The sequence below is a fragment of the Miniopterus schreibersii genome, assembly GCF_964146895.1.
Source record: "Miniopterus schreibersii genome assembly, chromosome: 9".
Classification (NCBI taxonomy): domain Eukaryota; kingdom Metazoa; phylum Chordata; class Mammalia; order Chiroptera; family Miniopteridae; genus Miniopterus; species Miniopterus schreibersii.
The window spans coordinates 9,711,485-9,739,468 of record NC_138118.1 but is presented as its reverse complement, the minus strand read 5'-3'; the positions used below and the strand labels follow the sequence as shown (position 1 = coordinate 9,739,468).

Sequence of the window (27,984 nt, the reverse complement as noted above, 5' to 3'; positions counted from 1 at the left end):
AAATTTTGTTCATTTTGACAACAATGCCACCATGTGGCTGTAGGAGAACATTGCAGCCAGCACACCCAAAAAAAAAAAAAAACGATCCGCTGGGAGCGCTAACAGCTGAGGAGTCACTAAATAGAACCAATTCTCATGTTCTAGATCAATTTCCAACTCCCAGTTCAAGATAGAGAAATTTCCATCAACCCAAAAACATGCCCTTGTGCTATTTTCTAATCTATACTGCCCTATAACCCCTTTTCCAACTTCTATTAGTTTTGCCTGTTCGAGAGTGTGGTATTGTGGCCAAAAAGGGGCCACATGCTAACCTGACAAGCTCAGGGGAGGCCTGAATGGCGGCCTTGTAAACTCAGAGACCTAAAGTAACCACAAAGGATGGTCTGAAATGAAAACTTCTTTAACTAAAAGCAGTTTAGGGTGGGTAGTCCCATCCTAGGCTGGTATCTTCCCTGACAAAGATCAATCTTTACCTTAACTAAGCCCGTCTATTGTGTTTTGTGTCTAAGATAATTTACCTTTGGAATGTCAGGGTAACTCCCTTTTAATCAGACCCCTCTGGGCACAACCAACCCACCAGGGTGGGGGGCCATAAATCCTCTCATTGTTACTGTTATCAGGTTAATTGTTGACTGTTAGCTATCCTACATGTAAAAACTATGTAAAATATGTACTGTCCCTCATTTCACTTTTTATCCAATCCCAGAGGTCCCCCCCTTTGCTTTCTCCTGCTTCCCTAATCGGTCACCAATGGATTTCATGTAACCCCCTTACATCTTCTCTTTTGATTGAACGGATAAAATAAGGTGCTAAACTGCCATTCTCCTGAGCACTGTCTCAATCCCATGAGATTCTGCTTCCCAGTGTTTGTCGACAGTTTGGCTCAAATAAAGTCACAAAAGTTTTTCTCAGGCTTGACTGTTTCTTACATTGACAGTATAAATGGACTCCTACAATACATATTCCTTTTTTTAAAAATATGTTTTTATTGATTTTAGAGAGGAAGGGAGAGGGAGAGGGAGAGGGAGAGAGAGAGAGAGAGAAATATCCATGATGAAAGAGAATCATTGATCATCTGCCTCCTGCACACCCCCTGCTGAGGATCGAGCCTGAAACTCGGGCATGTGCCCCGACTGGGGATAGAACCATGGCTTCTTGGTTCATGGGTCAAAGCTCAGCCACTGCACCACACTGGCCAGGCAGTGCATATCAGAGGAAAATCCTCTCCTGCTTCTGGCAGGGAGAGGGGAGGGGTAGCCTATTATTCTCAACAAGGCCTCATCTCAAAAGAAACTATTTCATCAGACCTAACATTTCACCAGAGTTCAACTGACCTGGGGAAGGAAAACACCCAACTCCATTCCCCTCTATCTAGCCTTTGTGTCCCACCAAGGGGGAGAGTAGACTGAGAGCATTTGTGAAGGTCATAGCCCAAGGCACAGCCTCACTAAAAGTCTGAGACCAAATCAGGGTGTCAATTGATTTCTCAATAGAAACACTTAAGGTCAGAAGGGACAGGCGTGAAGTACTCAAAGTAATGAAAAGCATGGGCCTGAATCCAAGACTACTCTATCCAGCAAGGCTATCACTTAAAACTGAAGGCGAAATAAAGAGCTTCCCAGACCAATACATAAATAAACAAATAAAAGGCTAAAGGAGTACATTACCACCAAGCCAGCATTGCAAGAAATGTTAAAGGGACTGCTTTCAGAAGAAGAAAAAATGAGAGGAACATAAAGAAAATTAAAATAGCAATAAATAAGTACCTATCAATAATAACCTTAAATGTAAATGGACTAAAAGCTCCAATAAAAAGACATAGGGTGGCTGAATGGATAAGAAAACATGACCCATATATATGCTGTCTACAAGAGACCCACATCAGGACAAAAGATTCATATAGACTGAAAGTGAATGGATGAAAAAATATTCCATATGGCTCCATAATAAATTTTTGGAGTATTTGTTCTAGATCTGTGGACTATGCCATTGGTATTTTAATAAGGATTGCATCGAATCTATAGATTGCTTTGGGTAGTATGGACATTTTAATGATGCTAATTCTTCCAATCCATGAACACTGTATATGCTTCCACTTGCTTATATCTTCCTCTATTTTTGTTTTCAATGTCCTATAGTTTTCTGAGTACAGGTCTTTTACCTCCTTAATTAAGTTTATTTCTAGGTATTTTTGTTGTTGTTGTTGCTTCCATGGTAAATGGTATTATTTTTGTTTGTCTGTTTGTTTCTCTTTCTGAGAGTCCATTATTGGTATATAAAAATTCCATTGCCTGGCCGGGCATGGCTCAGTGGTTGAGCGTCGACCTAGGATCCAGGCGATCGGGGTTCGATTCCCCGTCAGGGCACATGTCCGGGTTGTGGGCTCGATCAATGACTCTCTCATCATTGATGTTTCTCTCTCTCTCTCTCCCTCTCCTTTCCTCTCTCTGAAATCAATAAAGATATATTTTTAAAACAAAGATTTCTAGATTACAACATAGGAGAAAATCTAGGCGACCTTGGGTTTGGGGATGAGTTTTTTCATACAACACCGAAAGCAAGATCCATGAAAGAAAACATTGATACGTGAGACTTCATTAAAATTTAAAACTTTTGCTGCAAGAAAGATACTGTTAGGATAACAGAAAGGCAAGCCATGGACTGGGAGAAAATATTTGCAAGACACATGTCTGATAAAGAACTGGTATCCAAAATATACACAGAACTCTTAAACTGGGCAATAAGAAAACAAACAACCTGATTATAAAATGGGCAAAATATTGAACTCACACCTCAACAAAGAAGGTATGCAGAATGGCAAATGAGTATATAAGAAGGTGCTCCACATTGTATATCATAAAGGGATTTCAAATTAAAACAATGAGATATCATTATACACGATAGGATAGCTAAAATGCACACCACCAACACCACCAAATGCTAACAAGCATTTGGAGCAACAGGAACTCTTGTTCGTTGCTGGTGGAAATACAAAAACATACAGCCACTTTGGATGACGGTTTGACAATTTCTTACAAAACTAAATATACACTTTCCCTAAAATCCAGGAATCTTGCCTCTTGGAGTTTAACCAAATGAGTTGGGGAAACTTACAACCACATAAAAACCGGCACATGAATATACATGATAGCTTTATTCATTCATAATCACCAAAATTTAGAAGCAACCGAGATGTTCTTCAATAAGTTAATGGATAAACAAACTGGTATGTCCATACAATTAAGTATTATTCAGTGAGAGAAGGAAATGATCTATCAAGCCACAGAAAGACATGCATATTGCTAAGTGAAAGAAATCAGTTTAAACACCTACCTTCTGTGTGATTTCAACCATGTGAAATTTTAAAATGGCAAAAGTATATCAACAGTAAAAAGATTAGTGAAAGATCAGAGGTTACGAGGAATTCACAGGGAGGGAGGAAAAAAGGGAGGGGTCAATAGTTGGAGTGCAGAGGATTTTTGGGTCAGTGAAACTAATCTGAACGATATTGCAGTGATGGATCCATGTCATCATGCATTCACCAAAACCCATACAACTCAAAAGAGTGAACCATAAACTGTGGACTTTAGTTAATAATAATGTATCAACATTGGCTCATCAATGGTAAAAATGTATTGGGAAACCTGGGGAGAAAGGTTTAAGGGGGTATGTGGGAACTCTTTTTACTTTCTGCTCATTTTTCTGTAAATATAACTCTGCTCTAAAAAATGAAATCTATTAATTGAAAAAGTTGTTGTCACTTAAACTGCAAATTTAAAAATATAAAATTTTACTAATTCACTTTACAATTAATTCATATTAATCCCAAATATTTTGTCTGACCTTATAAACTGTACATTATAAAAACCAAAGACAGAGTTAATTCAGGTTTATTCTGACAATTTATTCTTTCTTGAGTTATTGCTAATAAAGTCCATTCTGACAAACTATATCACAAGAATAAATATCCTTTGGTTTCACCACTGCATAAGCCAACAAAGAAGAGATTGCTACATGTCAAAAATATGTGAGTAATCTAGAGAGTGTGGTACTGATGAAAGAACTAGCAAATAAATCAGTAGAACAAAATTAGAGCCCAACCTAAGAAGTTATATGCATATATGCATAACCCATGGACACAGTCAATAACGGGATGAAGGCCTGGGGAGGGGTGAGAGTGAAGTGGAGGGGGTCAATTGAGGGGAAAAATGGGACACCTGTAATACTCTCAACAATAAAGATAAATTTTAAAAAAATTAGAGAGCCCAGAAATACACCTGCACAAACGTATTCAACTGATCTTTTTTTTTTAATTATCTTTATTGTTGACAGTATTACAAACGTTTCCCTTTCCCCCCATAGATCCCCTCCACCCTGCACCCCTCTCCCCAGGCCTTTACCACACTATTGTCTGTGTCCATGGGTTATGCATATATGCACATAAATTCTTAGGTTAATCCTCCCCGCCCGCCCCTGCCTTCCCTCTGAGATTCGTCAGTCTGTTTGATGCTTCAATTGATCTTTGACAAAGGAGCAAAGGCAATTCAATGGCAAATGACCATCTTTTCAACAAATGATACTGACACAACTAAACACCACATGCACATGGAGTTGCAAGGGCCAATGAACATCCAAAACAATCTCAAAAAAGAACAAATTAGGAAGACTCACATTTACAGATATCAAAACTTACTATGAAGCAAGGTAGTGAAGACAGTTTGGTATTAGTGTAACAGTACACGTGAAGATCAATGGAATGTAATTGAGTGCCCCCAGATAAATTCATGTGTCTATGGTCAACTGATTTTCATCAAGGGTGCCAAACCATTAAATGGGGGGAAAGTAGTCTTTTTAACAAATGATGCAATTAGGACATGAATACTGTGTGTTGCTCTATTAATATTGCAGTATCTTTACAAAGTTTATGGCTCCACCATCCACGTAAACTGAATTTCAACAACCTTTTGTCAACCTCTATTATAGAAACTAGCTAGTCACTGAGAATTTTTCAGAGCATGTATCTCTCCTCCAAAAGCTCATTGTCCAGGAGAGATAGATACATCAATGAATAATTATATTAACCTGGCCGGGCGTGGCTCAGTGGTTGAGCGCCAACCTAGGTCCAGGAGATCGGGGTTCAATTCCTGGTCAGGGCACATGCCCAGGTTGTGGGCTTGATCCCCAGTCAGGGGCGTGCAGGAGGCAGCCGATCAATGACTCTCTCATCATTGATGTTTCTATCTCTCTCTCTCTTTCCCTCTCCTTTCCTCTCTCGGAAATCAATAAAGATATTAAAAAAATGAATAATTATATTATAATGGGTCATATGTAATAATGCATTTTCTTCCCTATAATATTGCAATATTGAGCAGATTTCATGGGAAGAGCCCTCAGAAATACGCTGATTCACCTTGGCCCCAGAATTCTGGGGTTGGTTCAGATTCATCCCAGATCAATGTCATGTTTACTTGATAAACATAATATAAAGCCAAAACAAGCATAAACACCCAACCCAACCTTTCACTAGGCTGGGCACAGAGGTCAGCAACCACTGGAAGGAGAAATAAATAAACTGAAATAACTCAATCACTGCTAGTGAAGCCAGGAAAGGGAAAGAAGAGTGGGAAGACAGAAGAGGGGGAAGGAGGGAGGGAGGAAAGGGCGTGGGAGAAAGGGAGGGAGGGCAGAAATGATTCCCCAAACCAACCATTTGGGTAAATCTAAATAATTATTGACTGAAAATAAAACAACTATATAATGTGGGGGCTATTAAAATACGTATAAAATGCATGATAACAATGATATAGAATTCAGGAGAGTGGTAAACTGAGTTAAAGTTAAACCCCCGAGAAGGGGTTAAAAGTACAACTAATACATTTTAAATCAACTGTATAGGGGTATAATTTACATACAATAAAATGCACCCCTTTTAAGAGTGTGATTATGTGTCTTGATTATGTGGCCTAAGAGTCATTAAAATCTTTGCTGGGAACTTCAGGTTTGTGTTCTTGCCTGAGCTAAGATACCGCACACTGATCTTGGTGGTTCAACCAGGAGACATGGCATGTTTTGTGTGTGAATATGGGCCCTGAGGAGCTTGAGCCTGGGAGGCCATCTCTCCAACCCATAATGCTTGCCTGCACTGCCTCGCTGCACTCTACCCTCACCTCTAAATCAAAGCATTACCTCACTATAGTCTCATGAGTCCTTTCAAATGTCCCAGTTTCCGAAATCTTTTCACTTAAGATGTCTTTTGCCCTGGCTGGAGCGGCTCAGTGGTTAGAACATCGGCCCATTACAGAAGGGTCTTGGGTTCGATTCCCGGTCAAGGGCTCATACCTGGGTTGTGGGTTTGCTCCTTGCTCCTGGTCAGAGCAAGTTTGGGAGGCAACCAGTCCATGTGTCTCTCTCACATCGATGTTTCTCTCTCTCTGTCTCTCCCTCCCTTTTACTCTCTCTGAAAAGCAATAGAAAAAAATATCCCCATGTGAGGATTAGCAACAACAAAAAGGTGTCTTCTGATGGCTCAACTATCATTGAATTACTAGAAAGACCACTAGGTACCACTAGGATTTGTTTTTAAAATAAGTAAAAATAATCAGGTTTGCTTGGCATTCTCCAACTTTGCATTCATTTGGAATGATTGTGCAAACTCTTTTGTTCACCAAACTTAGGAGGGAAGGGGTGGGGGAAGCCTGATAAATGAAAATAAAAGTTTATCTTCCTGGGTAAAAAATATTAATATAAATACATATCAATAATGGTATGCTTTTCAGGTTAAAAGAAACATGGCTATGTTTAAATAAAGGACTGGTGAAATAACTGTGCATTAAAAGATTTTTTTCTCCCAGGATTTTAGACTTAAATAGTCTTGTCAATTGGAAACAATTATAATGCATTTTATGAGATAAATTAAATGGCTTGAGACAGGTTATTGCCATCATTGCTTCTCCTTCACATATCACTATCCATAACTGTAGCATTTTGAACCCAACAACTCTCCTTCCCTCCCTTGATTATTTAACCTGGGCGAGGAAATTGTGTCTTGTCCACGCCTTTGGATATCCCTTTTGCATAGCATGGGTTAATCTCAGCTGGTTTGAATTGGCCAAATGCTGCATGAAGCCTAATTGAACTTTGACATCACTATTGATCTATTAAGTTCTATAACCATGGGCCAGTGAGTTGTTTGGAGGCAGATATACCAGCAATGTGTAATATTAGTAATTGGATTTATAGCTTGCTCCTAGTTTGGGGAGGGTTGAGAGTTTAGGTTGGTCACATAACTGGAATATGCTTGGGTGACCAGCTCACCTTAACAGGTTTAGGCTTCCTGGTACCAAAGTGCTTCATACACACAGCAGTGGTGGTTAAAAAAATGAAGACAAAGTATATCCTAAGCAACCCAGTGATGGGAGGGTAAGAGAGCTTACATCTGAGATCTCCAGGCCTCTCCCATTACATTCCCCTCTCCTGCCATTGGTGTCTTATACTTGTTGCCTGTAACATGTAAATTGAGCTCTGTGAATACTTTCAGTAATCAAACACTGAATGGAACATAGTAATGCACTTTTTGATAACCTTAATTTAATTTTGTTCGTTGCAAGTTCAAGTTATGTTACCACACATTAAAATTCACTCTTGGCATATGAGTCTTTTCCAAGAGTAAATTCACTTCACGCAATAGTTACCTGGACTAGCCTGCCATTAGCATGAAATTAAAGAGCAAATGTTGGTTCAATCAGTATTTTCTGCTAAACTTTGAACATTCTTTGCTTATTTTTAAGGTAGATAATACTTTTTCTTACCAACTATCTTATAAAAACTTCGAAAAATTTTGCCTTTTACCCCAAAAACTGTTATTGTCCTTATCATTCATCTTCAGAAAAATATAGAGAAACAAATTCTAAAACCAAAAATTATCAAAGTTCTCAGGGACTTGAATTTCCATGTCCCAAGTTACTTCCATTAGCTTTAATGACATCAGCACTCCCTTTATGAGTCCATCTTAGACTACCCTGTGCATTTAGGAGGAACATCCCCTCTAGTCCCAGTCTTTGCTGAACTGCATGTTGATGTGACTAAATGCTAGTAATCTTACCAATGTACAGGTAAGGTATAAGTGTGCTTTCTGATCTAACCACGCATGCAGTCTCTGAACGACCTGAAATCCAAAGGTCAGATTCAAAACACAATACAAAAAAAGTGAATGTTATCAAAATTAAAATTTTTTTTTGCTCCATAAAAAAATACTATTAAGAAAGTGGAAAAGCAAGCTACAGGATGAGAAGAAATATTGCAAACCATATATCCAGTAAAGAACATGTGTCAAAAATTTACCAAGAAATCTCAGCACTCAGCACTAAGACAAACAACCCAATTTAAAAATAGGCACAAGGCTAGAATAGGCTCTTCACCAAGAAGAGATATAGATGTCAAATAAGGACATGATAAATGTTCAACATCATTATCCACATGAGAAATGCAAATTAAAATAACCGTGGGATACCATGACAAATCTACCAGAATGACTAGAGTAAAAGAAAATACAAACAACCGCAAGGTTTTTTGTTTAATTTTTGTTGTTGTTGTTAATCTCACCCAAGGATGGAGGAGGGTGTGTGGGTGGAGGGGGAGAGAGTAAGCAAAGAATTTCTATGCATATATGCACAACCCAAGGACACGGACAATGGTGGGGAGAGGGACTGGGGAGGGGGAAGGAACGGGGTGGAACGGGTCATTGGGGAGAAAAAGGGACATCTGTAATATTTTAAACAAAAATAAAATTTAAAAAAAAAAGGTTCCATTCCTGTATTACTGTGGAGCTATGGAGGAAGTTAGCGCTCTCTTTGTTGGTTTTGAAGCTGGAACTGAGCCACCTCAAGCACTGATTGCTATCTTCCCATGAGTCAGCTGAGAGAGCCTCGAGGCAGAGGGTGTGAAACTGTTGCCTGGCTTATCATTTCTTCCTCTAGTCCAGCATTCCCCAAATTTAAGTGATAATAATCCCAGACCCCTTTCCAAGTCCTTCTGCAGCAGAATCTCCAGGGAAGTCCTGGGAAACTAACTACTCTAGTCTCACCTTAAGCTAGCCCTAATGTTGAGGTTTTCATGAACATGAATCAATAAATTTCTTCTATAGTCTAAGAGAATTTGAGAGAGACCTATATTACTTGGCAACAAAAGCATCCTAACTGATAAACCCCAGCTAGATTTCTTTCCTTTTGTAGTTTTTGCCCCCAATCTTCTCTTTGCAGAGGAGTAAGCATAAACGCTCAATGAGTTATTCCTATGTCTCATAAAGTTCAAAGGGCAATCTCAGTTAGGATTCAGAACAAGCTGGAAGAAAACAGGTTGAGAAATAGATCGGTTAATCTCTCTTCCCTCCCACTGCTCCTCCCCCTGCCCTCCTTTCTTTGATTAAAAAGGCCCTAGGACACCTGTTCAAAAAGTGTTTCGAATCACTCCTAGAAATTTGAAGTCCTAGGCTCTCCCGAAGATGAACCTCACTGCAGCAAATCACCGCATACCTCTAAGTGATGGGAACAGCATTCCTATCATTGGGCTTGGTACCTACTCAGAACCTAAGTTGGTAAGTTTACCTCTCTTTGCTTTTTTCTTAATAAGAAACTTTTCTAAAGTATAATCTGCAATTCATTTTGAATGGATCTCAGTGATTCATTTTTTTGTAAATCCAAAAGCAACCTCCAAGGACTACTGTTTGGCTGAATGAGTATTGAGCCAAACATTTCTGCTTTCTTTACTAAAATTCAGCTGGATGCTTATTCTTTGATTGATCTCAGGCACATTACATTACTGAGTTTATGGCCTGTGATTTTTTTTAAGTTCATATTTGAGCTTTTTTTTTTTAATATATCTTTATTGATTTCAGAGAAAGGAAGGGAGAGGGAGAGAGAGAGATAGAAACATCAGGGAGAGAGTCCCCTCCTGGGGATCAAGCCCGAAACCTGGGTACATGCCCTGACTGGAAATCGAACCCCAATCCCCTGGATCCTAGGTCGATGCTCAACCTCTGAGCCACATCTGGCTGGGCTGAGCATTTTTTAGTTCATTCTAACAAACATATAGTGAAAACCTACCATGTATGAAGCACTAAGCTCCAGAAGCTTCAGCTACGAAGAGAATAATCTCTGCTGCTTATGGTATAAAAATCTAATAGGAGAGGCTCCCTTTTTATTTTTATTTATTTATTTTTCATTTTTAAATGTTTTTATTGATTTTGGAGACAGAGAAAGGGAGGAGGAAGAGAAATATTGATGAGAGAGGAACATCAATCCGCTGCCTCCTGCATGGCCCCTACTGGGAATCAAGCCTGCAAGCCAGGCATGTGCCCTGAACGGGAATTGAGCCAGCGACCTCTGGTGCATGGGGCGATGCTCAACCAACTGAGTACCACCAGCCAGGGCAAGAGGCACACTTTTTGATAACTAACTATTGACCAATGAAGATGAGAGTAAATGCGTCCTAAAAATACAAACAGCATCTCTCTGAAAACACAAGAAAGGGAATGGTTAAAATTTTTCTTTTTTGTTTTAATTTTTTTTTTTCAGTTACATTCAAGATTATTTTGTATGAGTTTCAGGTGTACAACAGAGTGGTTAGACAATCATATACTTTACAAAGCGGTCCCCCAATATTTCAAGTACCTGTCTGGCACCATACATAACTATTAAAATATTATTGATGATATTCCCTATGCTGTACTCTACATCCCTGTGACTATTTTGTAAGTACCAATTAATACTTCTTAATCCCTTCACGTTTCTCACCTGGCAGGCCCAACCCCTTCTCAACTGGCAACCCTCAGTTTATTCTCTGTATCTATGAGTCTGTTTCTGTTTTGTTTGTTTATTTCATTCTTTAGATTCCATAGATAGGTGAAATCACATGGTATTTGTCTTTCTCTGCTGACTTATTTCACTTAGCATTATACCTTCTAGATCCATCCATGATTTCATTCTTTCTTATGGCTGAGTAATTTTCCATTGTCTAAATGTACCACACTTTTTATCCACTCATCTATCGATGAGCACTTGGGTTGCTTCCATATCTTGGCTGTTGTAAATAATGCTACAATGAACACAGGGGTGCATATATTCTTTCGAATTCATGTTTGGGGTTTCTTCGGATATACACCCAGAAGTGAAATCATTGGGTCAGGGAATAGTTAAATTTGACCATGGAGAGTGAAGCAGGTTTCCATTAAAACACAATAAAGTTTCTACTTAAATCTTTCTGGTCTCCTCATTGCAATACCACATTTTGTGCTGATTACCAAAATAAACAGCAGTATGTGTAGAAATGTTACTGAAAGTTGAGTGATCGTGAATGAATTAACGCTGTAAAGCTAAAACTGAATTTGTCAGGCAGAGAAGCAGAGCTGAGGCAGGACATTTTAGGCAGAAGGGGAAATGTAAAAGCACAAGATACATGATAGATATGTCCAGGAAAGGCCATGTGGACAGTGGCTGACACATGGAATTAGTGGTGGAAGTAATGGCAACTGGATCTGGAAATGCATTGATTTGTGGTTCCACTTATTTATGCATTCATTGGTTGCTTTTTGTATGTGCCCTGACCGGGGATTGAACCCAAAACCTTTGTGTATAGGGGTGACGCTCTAACCAACTGAGCTACCCGGACAGGGCCCACCTGGGACATTTTTTATTTTCTTTTATTTTTTATATATCTTTATTGATTTCAGAGAGAGGAAGGGAGAGGGGGAGAGAGACAGAAACATCAATGATGAGAGAGAGTCATTGATCGGCTGCCTCCTGCACTCCCCCTACTGGGGATCAAGCTCACAACCCGGGTATGTGGCCTGACTACGAATTGAACTGCAATCTCCTGGATCATAGGTTGATGCTCAACCTCTGAGCCACCCCTGGCAGGGCTGGAACATTTTGTAAAAATACAGAGCCTTAGCCCTGGCTGGTGTGGCTCAGTTGGTTGAAGTGTTTCCCCATACACTGGAAGATCATGGGTTCAATTCCCAGTTATGGCACATACCTAGGTTGCGGGTTCAACCCCTGTCAGGGCGCATACAGGAGGCAACGGATCAATGTTTCTCTCTCAGATTAATGTTTCTCTCTTTCTGTCTCTATCTGAAAATCAGTGAACATGTCCTCAGGTGAGGGTTTAAAAAAACAAACAAACAGATCCCTAGGCTTCACCTCAGGGCTACTGAATCTGGGTCTCTAGGGGAAGAGCCTAAGACTCTGCGTTTGTCATGCTCCTGGGATAATTCTGTTGTACAATCAAGTAGGTGCTCATCTTCCACAGGCAGCTCGAACTCAACATGACAAATCACACGCATCACCTTCCCTTCCCTTCAAAATACTCCTCCTCCTAGCAGTTAGCAACCCCTAGCCACCCATACTAGAAATCTGAGTATATTTCTTCTTTCTGCTCTCCCTCACTGCTCCCCTCCTCCACATTACACCCTAATGATTGCTAAATCACTGTGGAATTTGTCTCAGAAACATTTGCCCAATTCACACCCTGCTCTTTATTCTTTGTCGCCGCCTTAGTTTAGGCTCTTAATTTATCTTTGGCCTATCCTTCCAATAAATTAGCCAAAGTGGGGTGATCAGGAGCCTCCTCAGGCCTAAATCTGATCATGTCACTCTTCTTTTTAATCATTTCAATGGCTCCTTATGAGTTATAGGGTAGAGTCCACGCTCCTTAACTTGCACGCTGGGCCTTTATGGTTCAGTCAAGACCTGTCTGTTCCGCAGCACCTACCACCTCTCCCTGTGTGTAAAACATAACAACCTAAGTTTCTCGAACATCACTCCCACCTCTATGCCTTTGAACAGGCTGCCTTCTACCTGGAACCCCCTTTCTCCTGTTTTGTTCACTTGGCTTACTTCTATTACACCTTCAAGGCTCAGCTCAAGGGTATCTCTCCTTGGAATCCGATGTCCCAGCCACCACAACTTGCCCCTCCTGCGTGTTCACATAGCCAGCCCGTTATGCTCGACTCTATGGTAGCACCTATCATACTATATTGTAACCATTGTTTCTCCGCAACCTTCCCCGCAAGACTGAAATCCATTAGGAAAAAGACTATGTCTCCTTTAGTTCTGTATTCCCAGTAGAGTGTCTAGTAGGTAATGGGTGTTCAGCTAGTGCTTGTCAACTTAGGGACTGAGTTTGTGAAATGGGACATATATGTATGTGAGCATCGGAGGGCATGGAGGTGCAAATGGATGCAATGGTAATAGCTAAAATTTTTTGAACACTTAGCCATGGGCCAGGAAAGTGCTTCACATTACATGCATTTTTAAATTTAATTCTCACATTATGAATGAGATACCAGTTGACAAAATTTTGTAAAGGAGAAAACTGAGATTAAATAAATTGCCACAAGCTTCTAATACTAAGGAACAGAGCAGGGATTTGAACGAATGTAGTTCAGGTTCAGATCCTATGCTCTAATTCCTACACAATATTGCCTGTTATGAATATATCTTATATCAATTAAGCTGCATATTTCTAACTCTGACTTTCTGTGTGTATTTCTGTATATGAAAGTATCTAGGGATATATGCCCTGAAATATATATCTAGGATATATAAATGCTACAGGTTAGAGACATTCAAAAGCAGTTATGTGCCATTTCCCAAAAAGAGCTGTAACTTACTTCACAAGATATGACATACATCAATTAAAGAATATGGCATAAGAGGAATATCACTGGAAATGAAGATCATGTGTGCACAAACCACACTTGTGATCAGAAGTATTATCAGTTGTAAAACAATATATGAAGTTAATGATATGTCTCGCAAAATCAGAAAAGCTAATGTGAAGAAAAACATACAACGTGTATCTGAAAGATCTGGGGAAGCGGGAGGGGTGGAGCTGGGATTGATGGGGTAGATGAGAGTGGGCAGAATGGAGTATCTTGGATAGAGCAGGCTCATGGCTTTCTGTTCCAAGCCAAACAATGGAAAACTCCTTTGTCATCTACCCAGGACTTATGAGGCTTAGAACCACCTGTCCCCACGTCAGTCACCCTGACATAAAAGTGCTGCATGAGATTTAACTTCAGGATCAGTCTTACTCCTAGAGGTGGGGTCTGATGCCAGAATTTAGTCTTCTCCGTAAAACATGCCTGAGAGCCTTTTCAGAGCCTTTCATTCCACAAGAGATACAAGGTGAACTCCTGGTTGGGGTAACTCTTTAACTGGAGCTCGTTCATGTTTTGTGTACAAAGTCAAGTCAGTCAATATTGGTCCTGGGATCCTGCTCAGCTGTGATACAGCAGTTAGAGGGCTTGCAGGGCACCAGGCAAAGATCTGGGCCTGTCTTCAGGGAGAGAAGGAGTCGGGGCAGAGGTGAGAGAGGAAAATAAGGAGTCCATCTCCTCCTGCTTCTTCCTGGCTTAGGTTCCACTGGAACCTCTGGAGATAGGAACACTGGGAAAGCACCTTGGGAAACCAGTTTTATGGGGCTGTGTGAGGCCGACCAGCCAGCTTCCCCTGATTTACAAAGATTTTTCCCCCTCTCTCTTAATATGCCTGACTTTCTTGTAAAGGTGTTTGATGCCTGTGGATTGAGGGGATTTAAGATGAACCAACATTTAGTAGCTCTAGGCACTCTGTGCCTTACCTCACCTGATGATCACTAATGAGAAAAACTAAAGTGTACTAATTATCTATGGGAACTTTCTCTAGGAAGGCTTCCCAGAATGCTTTCATACAGGGATCAAGTTGTCTAGAATAGCCTCCCAACAAGCCTCCCTTATTTCTGTCTCTCTCCCTATAGCTCCATCTGGGTAAGTCCAATAGGTGAGAGTCTTGAGTCTTATCCCCCCCCTTTTTTTTTTTTTGCTTTGATAGAAATTAATTCACTTTTTTTGACTATTAGCTCATGGAGTTCATAGCTAACATTAATAAAAAACTTTAGGTAAAACCCAAGAATATTACCAGGTGTGCAAGTGATACAAATCCAGGACCAATGGTAAATATTTTGCCAAATGGACAACAATTTGGTTCAGTAAATATTTATTGTGTACCTACCATATCCAAGGCAATTTCGTAGGTAACACAGGAATTAAAACAATGAACTAGAAACAAGGGAGTTAAAATCTGTAAGTGGATGACTGAGGCAGCAAAAACGAATGCACATATAACCAAAATATAAGGCAAAGCCAAAGCACTTTGAGAGAGAGAACACCTGTTCAAAGGTGACAGTAACAATGAAAACATCTAGTTATGGGGTAGCTCAAGAAATACGAAGCTATGGGGAAGGAGTGGCCTAGGAAGGTGGGTTAGAGTCATAATTGATCCAGTATTTCTTTCTGTATGGCCCTGGTTGAGATTTCTAGAACTGCAAGTAGCTTTCACAACCTGGAGAGTGAGCCAAAGACTTTGCATATGAGGCAAAGGCGAGGTGAAGTCCAAGCCCTCAGTGAGTACCAAGAAGGAGCCTGAAACATCAAGTCCATTCTGCCCCTGGGCTGGGGAAGGCAGGGGGCGCAAGGCTCAGAACCCCTTCTCAGGACTACGCCATCCTTTAAATATTCCTTGCTTTCTTCTCAGTCTTCCTCTAATTCCCCTCTTCCTCTCCACCCAGAGAACCTTGTTTCACCTGGAGAAGGCAAAGCCTTGTTCTTACGTCAAGTATTATTTTTTTTATACTGGGGACAGGGTGTTAAAGGAAAATATTCAATGACACTTGCTAAAGCATGGTAAGGAAGGCTAGATTGAAGGAGAGGGACTTTTGATGGACATAGGGACCACTGTGATGGAATCTTACAGTAGGAGAGCTTGGGCTTAACTCTGAACACAGGACAGGCAAGTGGAAATCTGTAGCCAAGGAGCAGGATGGGGGTCAGAGGAGAGAAAACTACTAAGAGGAAACCTCAGAGGCAAGAAGGTGATTCTGGATTAACTGACTCTACAGGATTCTTGCTAAAGACAAAGCTGGGGGACTAGATATCACTGGGGGCCGAGGAAGGGGGAGGAAAACCCGATTAGACGTGGAAGGCGATCAGGTACAGAGGATGCGGGAGCACCGGGGGCGGGGAGGTAGTTGTTGCTAAAATGACTTAGCAGGGTTTTGCTCAAATTGGCCAATGCAGAGATGAGCATGGAAGTTCACGTTGGAAGAGAGTTCAGAGGGCCTGGTTAGAGCTGGGTCAGTGAAAGAATCTGTCAGGGGGAGGGTGGTCTCATGATGGCTACCTAAAGGGACAAGGGACATAGCAGGAAGCATAAACAAGTTGTCCTCTGGTGCTAAATCCATTGCTGAGTTTTGCTCTGCTTTCCCACTTTGATAGTGGACATGAATGCGAGAAATGTTTATTTTCTTCTTTGCTACAAGCAAAGAGGAAACCCATGCAGTGACACTCAGGAGACTATTGTCGGGCGAAGACATGGTAGGTAAAGTAGCAGAGATTTGCTCACCATCTGAAAGAGAATGGCAGTTTCTCCCCTGCCGCCAGTTGCCATGCAGAACCAAGGGCCCGGTGGGGCCTGATCTGCCAACATTTTTCAGAGAATTATTCATTTTTAACTAATGGCAACTTATTTATATTTTTGTAAAATGCTATATGCGCTAATATTTTGAGGGTCAAGGAACAAAGAAAAAAAATCAGTTGGTGTTTTGTTTTTACGTACAGGATAGTGTGTACCCTGCATTCTTTGCAGTACCTGGACCCCTTCACATTCACACTCCTGCCATGGCAGCCTTGGCTTTGAGCAAACGCCAGGACCTGACCTCTGCATGCTGTTATGTCATCCCTCCCTGGCAACAACAAATGCTGCCCAACAGGCTGCAAAAAGTGGTTCAGTGGGGGCGGTAAAACGGGAGGAGACAGAACACACAGAGATCAAGCGAGAGGGCTTCTGTAATAAATCAGACAAACAACAATGATTTCAGTTTGGTTGCTGGCTATGAGGAAAATCATTGGGCTGGAGCCTAGGAAAGAAGTAACTTGGCCGAAGGTTACAAATCATTAAACTCTGCAAAGCTTGGCAACCAACAGATCCAAGCAAAGGAGGGAGCGAATATTATACATTCAAGACCAGAAAAGAATGTTGCAGGCCAAGGATACTGCATTCTTGGCATCTTAGGTTTTGACACTTACTCTTATTTTAAATCTACCACCTTTTCTTTAACATTAAAATTTTTGAAATATAATGTACTTAGAGAGGGACAATACTTTTAAAACTAACATCTGTGTGATCACCACCCAGACTCAAAATTAGAAAATACCGAATCCCAGAAGCCCTATGTGCGCCCTTCCTAATCCAAACCTCTCTCTTTCTCAAGAGGTAATTGCTCTTATAACTTTTTTTCCCCTAAGGGCTGCACAACTTTAATATGCATTTCTAACAATATATTTTAATTTTGACAGTTTTTGGACTTCCTGTGAATGGAAACATACTGAAAGCATTATTTTTTTTGTCTTGCCTCCTTTCCTAAATATGCTGTAAGATTCACTCACATTATTAATCATGTCTTTGACCATGTTTATTGCTATAAAATCTTTAATTGTAACTTATCGGTATCAGTTTTACTGTTGGTGGGCACTTGTATTGCTCCCAGTCTGGGGCTTTACAGGCAACATTGCTGCAAAGGGCCTCACACAGGTCTAACTGTGCCCGTGCGTGTTCTTCTAAGATACATACTTAGGAGTGGAGCTGCCATGCCACTGAGTATCAGTATCTTCAGTGTTAGTAGATAATGTCAATATAGATAATTTCCAAAGCAGTTATATAATGTACACTCCCTCTGGCAATGTGTGAGAGTTCCCCTTGCTCCACATTCTCACCAACACTTGGTGTTCTTTAAAATTTATGCAACTCTTGCCCGGCTGGGCGTGGCTCAGCGGTTGAGCGTCGACCTGGGATCAAGGTGATCAGGGTTTGATTCCCGGTCAGGGCACATGCCCGGGTTGTGGGCTCCATCCCCAGTCAGGGGCGTGCAGGAGGCAGCCGATCAATGACTCTCTCATCATTGATGTTTCTATCTCTCTCCCTCTCCTTTCCTCTCTCTGAAATCAATAAAGATATATTTTTAAAAATTAATTCATTAATAAAATTGATGCAACTCTTCCCTGCCGGCATGGCTCAGTTGGTTGGGCATCGTCCATGCACCAAGAGGCCTCCAGTTCCTTTCCAGGGCACATGCCTGGGTTTCGGGCTTGACCCTCAGTAGGGGGCATGCAGGAGGCAGCAGATCAACGTTTCTCTTTCTCTCTCCCTCTCCCTCTCCCTTCCTCTTCCTCTAAAATAAATAAAAACATATTTTAAAAATTAAATTAAATTAAATTTATGCAATCTGGTGTGAAGGTATCTCTCTTTGTGATTTTAATTTGCACTTCCTTTATACTCTAGATGAGTTTAATGTTTCCTATTTTTATTAGACTCTTGGATATCTTTTGCAAAGTGGCTGTGTCTTCCATGCATTTTTCTTTATCAGATTTCCCTTTTCTTATTGATATGGTGGATTTTTAAACGTCTGGATATAGGTTCTTTATCAGTTATATTTATGTGAAAATCTCTCTTCCCATTTATCTTTTTACTCTTTTAATGGTGTCTTTTGATGAACAGAGAGTCTCAATTTTAATGTGGTCCCATTTAACACTCTTTTAATTTATCATTAGTACTTTCTGTAGCTCGTTTAAGAAATCCTTCTCTGCCCATATTTTAAAGAGGCAGGTTAGCGGGATGAATCCAGCTCTTGCTCTCCTCCGTCCTAACATCCGTCCTGAACTCCTCCCAGACCACCCACTCTAGATTCCCTAGGCCCTTAGCCACTATCTCTGCCAGTCTGGGTGACTTACCTGATTTTACGACCCAAATCTTCATCCCTGAGTTGTCTGAGTCCCTAGTCAACTACCCTCTCAAGCCACCCTGCTGCCTTGTTCATTAACAATCAGAATTGGTAACAAGCGTGTCCCTGGTTCACCTATCCCCTTGCGTAAGAGCCCGGCCTCCTCTGATAAGGGTATCTCACCCCTGCCAAAAATGCAACGCTTTCCCTTGAATGCTGAACGCCTACAATAAGGAGCCTGGTTTCACCCAGGAGTTAGGACCTTTAAATCCACCAGGTCTAAAATTCAGGGATGGAAAGCACACATTTTCCAAGTGGGTCAAAGGGAGTGATGCTGAGTCACTCCTACTGGGTTTTGAGACTCACATATTGTACTTACTGGGGACACAAAGCCATGTAAAGGATGTTGACCCAGAACATATGCTACATCATATATATATATATATATATTCATATAACTTTCATCCTCGAGGACTCTCTCCTTTCTCACGTGAAGGAAGGATGCTATTGGCCATTTGAGGAAACAGAACTCTTTATTTTACTGAGATTGTCCTTAACTGTGAAATAAAATTTTTGCACTTTAGATTCTCCTACCATATCACTTATTTCAGTCTCCAAATATGGCATTCTATTTGATCTTTCTGAGTTTTCCCCCTAAAACTGAATTTATATAGAATTCTCTTATGCTACATTTAAAAACTATGAAGTTTGTTTTTTATGTCCACATATCCAGCTAGTTTATCCAGATTGGTTAGAATTAATTAGTAATTAATTACTAAGCTAGTAATTAATAGTAATTCACCTCATTGCTGCTTCTGCCCTCCAATATTTCTTTAAATTATGTTTTTATTGATTTTAGAGAGAGAGAAAGGGAGAAAGAGCTAGAAACATCGATGTGAGAGGAACATTGGTTGCCTCCAGTACGCACCCTGACCAGGGCTCAAACCTGCAACTTAGGTATGTCCCTGACCAGGAATCAAACCAGCAACCTTTTGTTGTACAGAACAAGGCTCCAACCTCCTGAACAACCCAGCCAGGACTCCATTTTTAATTTTTTGAGGTAACTCCGTAGAGCTTTCCACAGTGGCTGCACCCATCTGCATTCCCACCAGCAGTGCACAAGGATTTCCTTTACTCCACACCCTCACCAGCACTTGTGGTTTGCTGATTTGTTGATGGAGCCATTCTGACAAGCATGAGATGATACCTCATTGCGGTTTTAATTTGAACCTCTCTGATGATTAGTGATGTTAAGAATCTTTTCATATAGCTATTGGACATCTGTATCTTCTCTTTGGAGAAGTGCCTACTTAGGTCCATTCCCCATTTTTTAATTGGACTATTTGTTTTTTTGGTGTTGAGTTTTATAAGTTTTTTACAAATTTTGGATATTAACCCCTCACCCGATGTATCATTGGTGAATATGTTCTTCCTTCAGCGGGTTGTCTTTTCATTTTGTTGATGGTTTCCTTTGCTGTGCAAAAACGTTTTAGTTTGCTGTATTCCCATTTGTTTATTTTTTTTCTTTTGTTCCCCTTGCCCAAGATGTATCAGAAAAAATATTGCTACGAGAAATGTTCGAGATTTTACTTCCTATGTTTTCTTCTAGGATTTTCATGGTTTCGAGTCTAACATTTAAGTCTTTAATACATTTTGAGTTTATTCTTGTATATGGTGTAAGTTGGTGGTCTAGTTTCATTTTTTTGCATATATCTGTCCAATTTTCCCAACACCATTTATTGAATAGACTGTCTTTACCCCATTGTATGTTCTTGTCTCCTTTGTCAAATACTCATTAACCATAAAGGCATGAGTTTATTTTTGGGCTCTCTATTCTGTACCACACTGTTTTGATTACTGTGGCCTTGTAATATAGTTTGATATCAGGTAGGGTGATTCCTGCAACTTTGTTTTTCTTTCTCAAGATTGCTGTGGCTATTCTGGGTCTTTTGTGGTTCCATATAAATTTTTGGAATAATTATTCCAGCCCTGTGACATATGCCGTTGATATCTTGATAGGTATTGTGTTGGACCTTTTTGCATCTCTGCCCTTCTACCAGTGTCAATGTGGCTTCTTCTGGCCATGGTGTATGATCTTTTTAATGTATTGCCGGATCCCATTTGCTAATATTTTGTTGAGGGTTTTAGCATCTATGTTCATCAGGGATATTGGCCTGTAATTGTCTTTCTTTGTAGTGTCTTTATCTGGTTTTGGAATTAGGCTAATACTGGCCTCGTAAAAAGAGCTTGGAAGTGTTCCTTCCTCTTGGATTTTTTGGAATAGTTTGAGGAGGATAGGTGTTAGTTTTTCTTCAAAGGTTTGGTAAAACTCCCCTGTGAAGCCGTCCAGACCAAGGCTTTTGTGTGCTGGGAATGTTTTGATTACTGCTTCAACTTCATCTGCAGTTATTGGCCTATTCAGGTTTTCTGACTCTTCCTGATTGACTTTTGGATGGTTGCATTTTTCTAGGAATTTGTCCATTTCATCCAGATTGTCCTGCTTGGTGGCGTATAGTTGTTCATAGTATTTTCTTACAGTCTTTTGTATTTCTGTTGGGTCAGTTGTTGCTTCAGCTCTTTCATTCCTGATTTTGTTTATTTGGGTCCTCTCTCTTTGTTTTTTGATGAGTCTGGCTAAAGGTTCATCAATCTTGTTTATCTTTTCAAAGAACCAGCTCCACAAGCATATACTTTAATATACATTCTTTTGACTTCTTTCCCTTGTATTAAATCTACTTTAGTTTTGTATCTAAATTATCAGTTTCACTCCACAAATTCTCAGTGATATTTCTAAATATATCTATCATTTCATATTTAACTTTATTCTTTTCATTGATACTATTGTATACATCTGATAATGAAATCAGTATTTTTATTTTTTTCCTCTGTAAATATATGGATTCTACTTGATGCTTCCTCTTGACACTATGTTTTATTGTCACACTTGTTGTCATTCATAACATCTCATTTTACAATTCGGGGGTTTTCTGGGCCTCAATTTCTGTTCAAGCCCTATTAATTATATAATGAATTAATCAGAGAGGTTCTAGAAGTGTTTTTCTTTCTCCAACAACTTAATATTTATTACTATGAATCCTATTGTCTAAACCATCTCTGCAGCCAGTTTGTTCATTTTTCATATCACTTATTTTCTCAATAGTGCTAACTTTCTGCTGAAATAGAGGGGGAATACAATTTATGCTCCTAAGGCTTTGTATTTCCAGCCCACGACTATAAAGCCAATAGAAATACAAGAGATTTTTTTTTGCCTCACTCATTTTACAACACATCAATAGCTGTGGGTCAGAGTTCACAGGCCCAATATGACTTGTCAAGCATTTGGTTAGAAAGCTGAAAATCTAGAAGCTAGCACAAGTACTTTTCATCATTTGTGAACAAGTATAAAATGATCACCTTAATTTGAGATCAGTAAAAATAAACCAATAGGATTAAACCTCTCCTCCCACACACACAACCTAAAATATGATTTAAAAATTTTATTTGATGAGAACTCCCCATCAAGGCTTATATTTCTCTCTCTCTTTTTAAATGTTTTTATTGATTTCAGAGAGAGGAAGGGAGAGGAAGAGAGAGATAGAAACATCAGTGAGAGAGAGTCATTGACTGGCTGCCTCCTGCACACCCCCTACTGGGGATGGAGCCTGCAACCCGGGCGTGTGCCCTGATTGAGAATTGAACCATGACCTCCTGTTTCATGGGTTGAAGCTCAACCACTGAGAGCCATGCCAGTTGGGCACTTATGTTTGTCTTTAAGAAAAAAAATGTAACTAAATTTAGAGACACTGCTTTTTCAATTACAGTTCAAGTGTACAGTATAGTGATTAGACATTATTGAATTACATTCAATATTATATTAGTTTCAAGGGCACAGTATAGTGATTAGACATTTATATAATTTGAAGTGATCACCCCAGTAAGTCTAGTACCCACCTGGCACCATACATAGTTATTACAATATTATTAACTATATTCCCTGTGCTGTATTTTACATCCCTGTGACTATTTTGTAACTTCCAATTTATAATTAATCCCTTCACCTTTTTCACTCAGCCCTCAACCCCCCTCCCATCTGGCAACCATCAGTTTGTTCTCTGTATCTCTGAGTCTATATCTGTTTTGTTTGTTCATTTATTTTGTTCCTTATATTCCACATATAAGTGAAATCATATGGTATTTGTCTTTCTCTGTCTGACTTATTTCACTTAGCATAATACCCTTTAGATCCACTCATCCTTTTGCAAATGGTAAAATTTCATTCTTTTTATGGCTGAGTAATATTCCATTGTACATATGTACCTCACCTTCTTTATCCAGTCATTTATTGATGGTCACTTAGGTTCCATATCTTTGCTATTATAAATAATGCTGCAATGAACATAGGAATACATTAATCTTTTAAATTAATGTTTTGGATTTCTTCAGATACATATCCAGAAATGGAATGGCTGGATCATAAGGTAGTTATATTTTATTATTTTTGAGGAACTTCCACACTGTTATCCATAGTGGCTGCACCAATTTGCAATCCCACCAACAATGCACAAGGGTTTCCTTTATTCCACATCTTTGCCAGCACTTGCTGTTTGTTGATATCTTGATGATTGCCATTCTGACAGGTGTAAGGCGATATTTCATTGTGGTTTTAATTTGCAGTTCTCTAATGATTAGTGAAGTTGAGCATCCTTTCATATATCTATTGGCCATCTGTTTGCTGAGACACACTCTTACATATTTAAAATGTCATCACAGAGCATCATGGTGGAGTATACAGACCCCCGTGTATCTCCCCTTCAATCTATAGCTAATCACACATCTATAATACAACAAAAGTTACTCTAGTCAACACACAAGCAAGCTTGAGAGATCCACACAGTGGTACATCTGAAGGAGGGTGTATTGGAATACATAGGGGAGGCAAGATGAGGGAGAAAACAGGGATGGTGCCTAAAGATGTGGTTCCACAGCCACCATGGCTAGCCTGTGGCCTCAGCTAAGGGGTTAGTGGTAGAGGAGTTGGGGTGCAGCCCCCATACTATGGCCCAGTGGAGAGAGTAAGAGGGGTAGAAACAACACCTGAGAACCCACTCACTCCCCTCCTAATTGCAGTAGAGCCTGGTAGCAGATGCAAAGATGTGTCTCTGGTCTCCCAGCTATAGCACAGTGGCACCAGGCAGGGTAGGAGCCAGGTAACAGTACACTGGGCTCACAAACCAAGCTTTCCCCTCGCCCACCACATCCTTGCACCACAGTAGTGGTGCCCCAATACCCAGATGACCAAAACACAGTGGGAACACTCACTACCCTATCACCCACGTGGCAACTCTCATGGCCCTAGTGAAGACCGGCCACCTCTAGGGGCAAGTAGAATAGGTAAGAGAAAGCAAAAGCTTGTGCTATAGCACCATCTACCAGTAAACAAAACAAAGACCTCCAATTATCAACCTGCCGAATTGTTAAAATCAGAACAGTACCTAAGTAAGAAAGAGATTCGCTACTTCAAATGCTCCAGCAGATGAACAACCCATCGAGCACCATGAGCAATCAAGGTAACAGGGCAACACAGGAAGAAAATGACGATTCTCCAGAAACCAAACTCGAAGTCATGGAAGAGAGTTACCTAAATACTACAGAATTCAAAAGAGCAGCCATGAAGAACCTCGATGATATACGAGAAAACTCAGAAAGGCAGGTCGATGAGCTCAGGAATAAAATTAATGAACAGAAGAAGTAATTTACCAAAGAAATCAAAACGATAAAAACAACCAAACAGAAATTCCGGAGTGGAAGACTACTCAGTAAATGAGGTGAAGAATGCATTAGAAAAGCATGAGAAATAGAGCGGACCACATGGAAAGAGGGTTTGTGAGGTTGAAGATAGAAATCTAGAAACAATTCAGGTGGGAGAGGGGAAAAAACTCAGGCTTTTACAAAATGAAAGAACTGACCAAGGGATCAGAACTGAATCCAGAAATAAATCCACACATATATAGGCAAGTAATTTATGACAAAGGAGCCAAGAACATAGTGTGGTGAAAGGAAAGTCTCTTCAGTAAATGGTGTTGGGTAAACTGGAGAGCCACATGCAAAAGAATGAAACTAGACAACTATCTTACACCATAAACAAAAATCAACTCAAAATGGATTAAAGAGCTGAATGTAAGACCTGAAACAATAAAATACATAGAAGAAAACACAGGCACTGTGCTTCTGAACATTCATCTTGGTGGTGTTTTTGTGAATTTGACTCCAAAGGCAAGGGAAGCAAAAGTAAAAATAAACAAATGGAACTAATCAAACTAAAAAGCTTCTGCACAGTAATGGAAACCATCAACAACAAAAAGGCAACCAACTGAATGGGAGAAGATATTTGCAAATGATACTTTTGATAAGGGGTTAACATTCAAATATAATAAAAATATATATAAAATATATATAAAAAATTCATATAAGCCAACAAAAACAAAAAACAACAACAAACAATCCAATTTAAAAATTGGCGGAGGATCTGAAGAGACATTTTTTCAAGAAAGACATATAGATGACCAACAGGCATATGAAAAAATGTTCAACATCACTAATTATTAGAGAAATGCAAATCAAAATCACAATGAGATATCATCTCACACCTGTTAGAGTAGCTGTTTTCAAAAAGGCAAGAAATAAGTGTTAAAGAGGGTGTGGAGAAAAGGGAACCCTCATACACTGTTGGAGGGATTGTAAATTGCTGCAGCCACTGTGAAGGCAGTATGGAGTTTCTTCAAAAAATTAAGAATAGAGCTGCCATAGGACACAGCAATCCCTCTTTGGGGTATTTATCCAAAGAATATAAAAACACTAATTTGAAAAGATGTGTGTACCCCTATGTTCATTGCAGCATTATTTACAGTAGTCAAGATATGGAAACAACCTAAGTATCTATCAAAGGATACATGGATCAAGAAGATGTAGTAGATACACACAATGGAATATTAATCAGCCATAAAAAAGATGAAATATTGCCATTTGGGACAACATGGATGAATCTTGAGGGTATCATGCTAAATAAAATAAGTCAGACACAGAAGGGCCAAAACAGCTCATATGTAGACCAACAAAAAAAAAATAATGAACTAACAAAACAAACTCCTAGATACAGACTATAGAATGGTGGTTACCAGAAGGTAAGGTGGCTGAGGGGAGGGCGGGATGGGTAAAGGGGGTCAAATGTGTCATAACGAAAGGAAATTAGACTTCTGGTGGGGAGCACGCAGCAGAGTATACAGATACCGAAATATGTTGTTCACCTGAAATTTATATAATGTTATTGACCAACGTTACCAATAAAAATAAATCAAATGTCATCAAAACTAAGGAACAGTAATTTATGTGTATTCTGAAAAGTGGGTAACTCATACCTCAAGTGTTAAGAATTTGTCAGGTTGTTTTTTTTCCCCTGTCAATGTTCAGGGGAGAGGATGTTCTCATTCTTAGGCTTCATGCAGGGTAATAAAACGAACAAAGCTTCGGCTGCCAAATTTGATAAAAATATATCTTGAAAAATCTAGCACACCCCTCAACAACCTTCCCCCCCAGCTTTACTGAGGTACAACTGACGTACAAAAAAACCACACAGATTTCAAGTATACAATCAGATGCATCTGGCACTTGTGCGCCCATGAAGCCATCGCCACGATCAAGATGGTGAATGTAGCCATCGCCGCCAAGTTTCCCTGTGTCCCTTTGTGATCCCCTGGAATCCCACATTCACAACCCCCACCCCAGGCGACCACTGACCTGTGTCTGTCACTATAGATTCGTTTTCATTTTCTAGCATTTTATATAGACGGAATCGTAAAGTATTCTTTTTTACATGATATACATCCATGCTGCTGTATCAATAGTTCATTTCTTTTAATTACTGGATAGTATCCCATTCTGTGGATATATCTCAGTTTATTCACCCAAACCTTTGATTTATAACTGAGCCTTCGTCAATGAACTTGTGCCCTCCCATAGCATGGACACCATGAAATCTCTTGTCACCGGTAAAATCGATCAAGTCACATTTCCGAAGCCACAAAGCTGAGGGCAGACCTGGGATGGATGGAGTCTCCCACTGAGGGTGGGACGCTCCCCTCTTCCGATCGCAACAGCATGGAATTGGGAATTTGTCATTTTCACTCTAAAACAATGTACAGCAAGGTGTCCTGATTAACAATGATTAAAAGGAAAGACTCATTCCTTTTCTCCCAAACCTCAATCCCTTTGTTCCCTCAGACCCCTAAGGGGATGTGTCTGACATCAGTGAAGATAGCCATCGATGTGGGGTACCGGCACATTGACGGGGCCTACATCTACAAGACCGAGCACGAAGTGGGGCAGGCCATCAGAGAGAAGATAGCGGAAGGAAAGGTGAAGAGAGAGGATATTTTCTACTGTGGAAAGGTGAGAGCTTCCCTTCACCCTTCATCTCCTCCTGTTAATGACGGCAACCATCAAAATGTTCTCGGCACCTATGAGTCTGTTTCTATTTCTGCTTGTTCACTTATTTTGTTTTCTAGATTCCACACATAAGTGAAAGCATATGGCATTTGTCTTTCTCTGTTTGACTTACGTCATCCAGCACAATACCCTGTAGGTCCGTCCATGCTGTTGCAGATGGCAAGATTTCTTTTTTTTTAATGGCCGAGTCATATTCCATTGTATATATGGGCCACTTCTTTATCCACTCATCTACTGATGGACACTTAGGTTGCTTCCATATCTTGGCTACTGTAAATAATGCTGCAATGAACACAGGGATGCATATTCTGGTACTGTATTCTGATAAAATTATACTCTGGGTGTCAAGAGTTATATCAGCTAATTCTATACTCAGATAAAACTTCAGCATAAACATATTTTTGTGCAATGAAATGAATGAATAAAATGTGCATGAAGGCCTTGTAAAGAATAAAGAGCTGCATTGTTATTTTTTAAAAATAGTGTCGATGTTAGTTAACCATCCCCTTATATTCTTTCAGCTATGGGCTACAAATCATGAACCAGAGAGGGTCCGCCCATGCCTGGAGAAGACACTTGAGGTCCTGCAGCTAGATTACGTCGATCTTTACATCATTGAAATACCCATGGCATTTAAGGTGAGTTCAGACGCCTAAAGGTTTGGCCTCCGCT

General features: G+C 40.0%; 1 protein-coding gene across 1 annotated transcript in view; it reads left to right on the top strand.

Annotated features, from left to right (window-relative positions):
- Positions 1–9,443: 9,443 nt before the first annotated feature.
- The window catches only part of AKR1D1 (aldo-keto reductase family 1 member D1), a 36,990-nt gene continuing 18,449 nt past the window's right edge, over positions 9,444–27,984 (top strand). Inside the window, exons 1-3 of the mRNA XM_081147371.1 lie at positions 9,444–9,592; positions 27,088–27,255; positions 27,834–27,950. Of these exons, the coding sequence (XP_081003497.1) occupies positions 9,500–9,592; positions 27,088–27,255; positions 27,834–27,950 (378 nt within the window). The 5' untranslated portion in view covers positions 9,444–9,499. The remainder of the gene's footprint in view (positions 9,593–27,087; positions 27,256–27,833; positions 27,951–27,984) is intronic.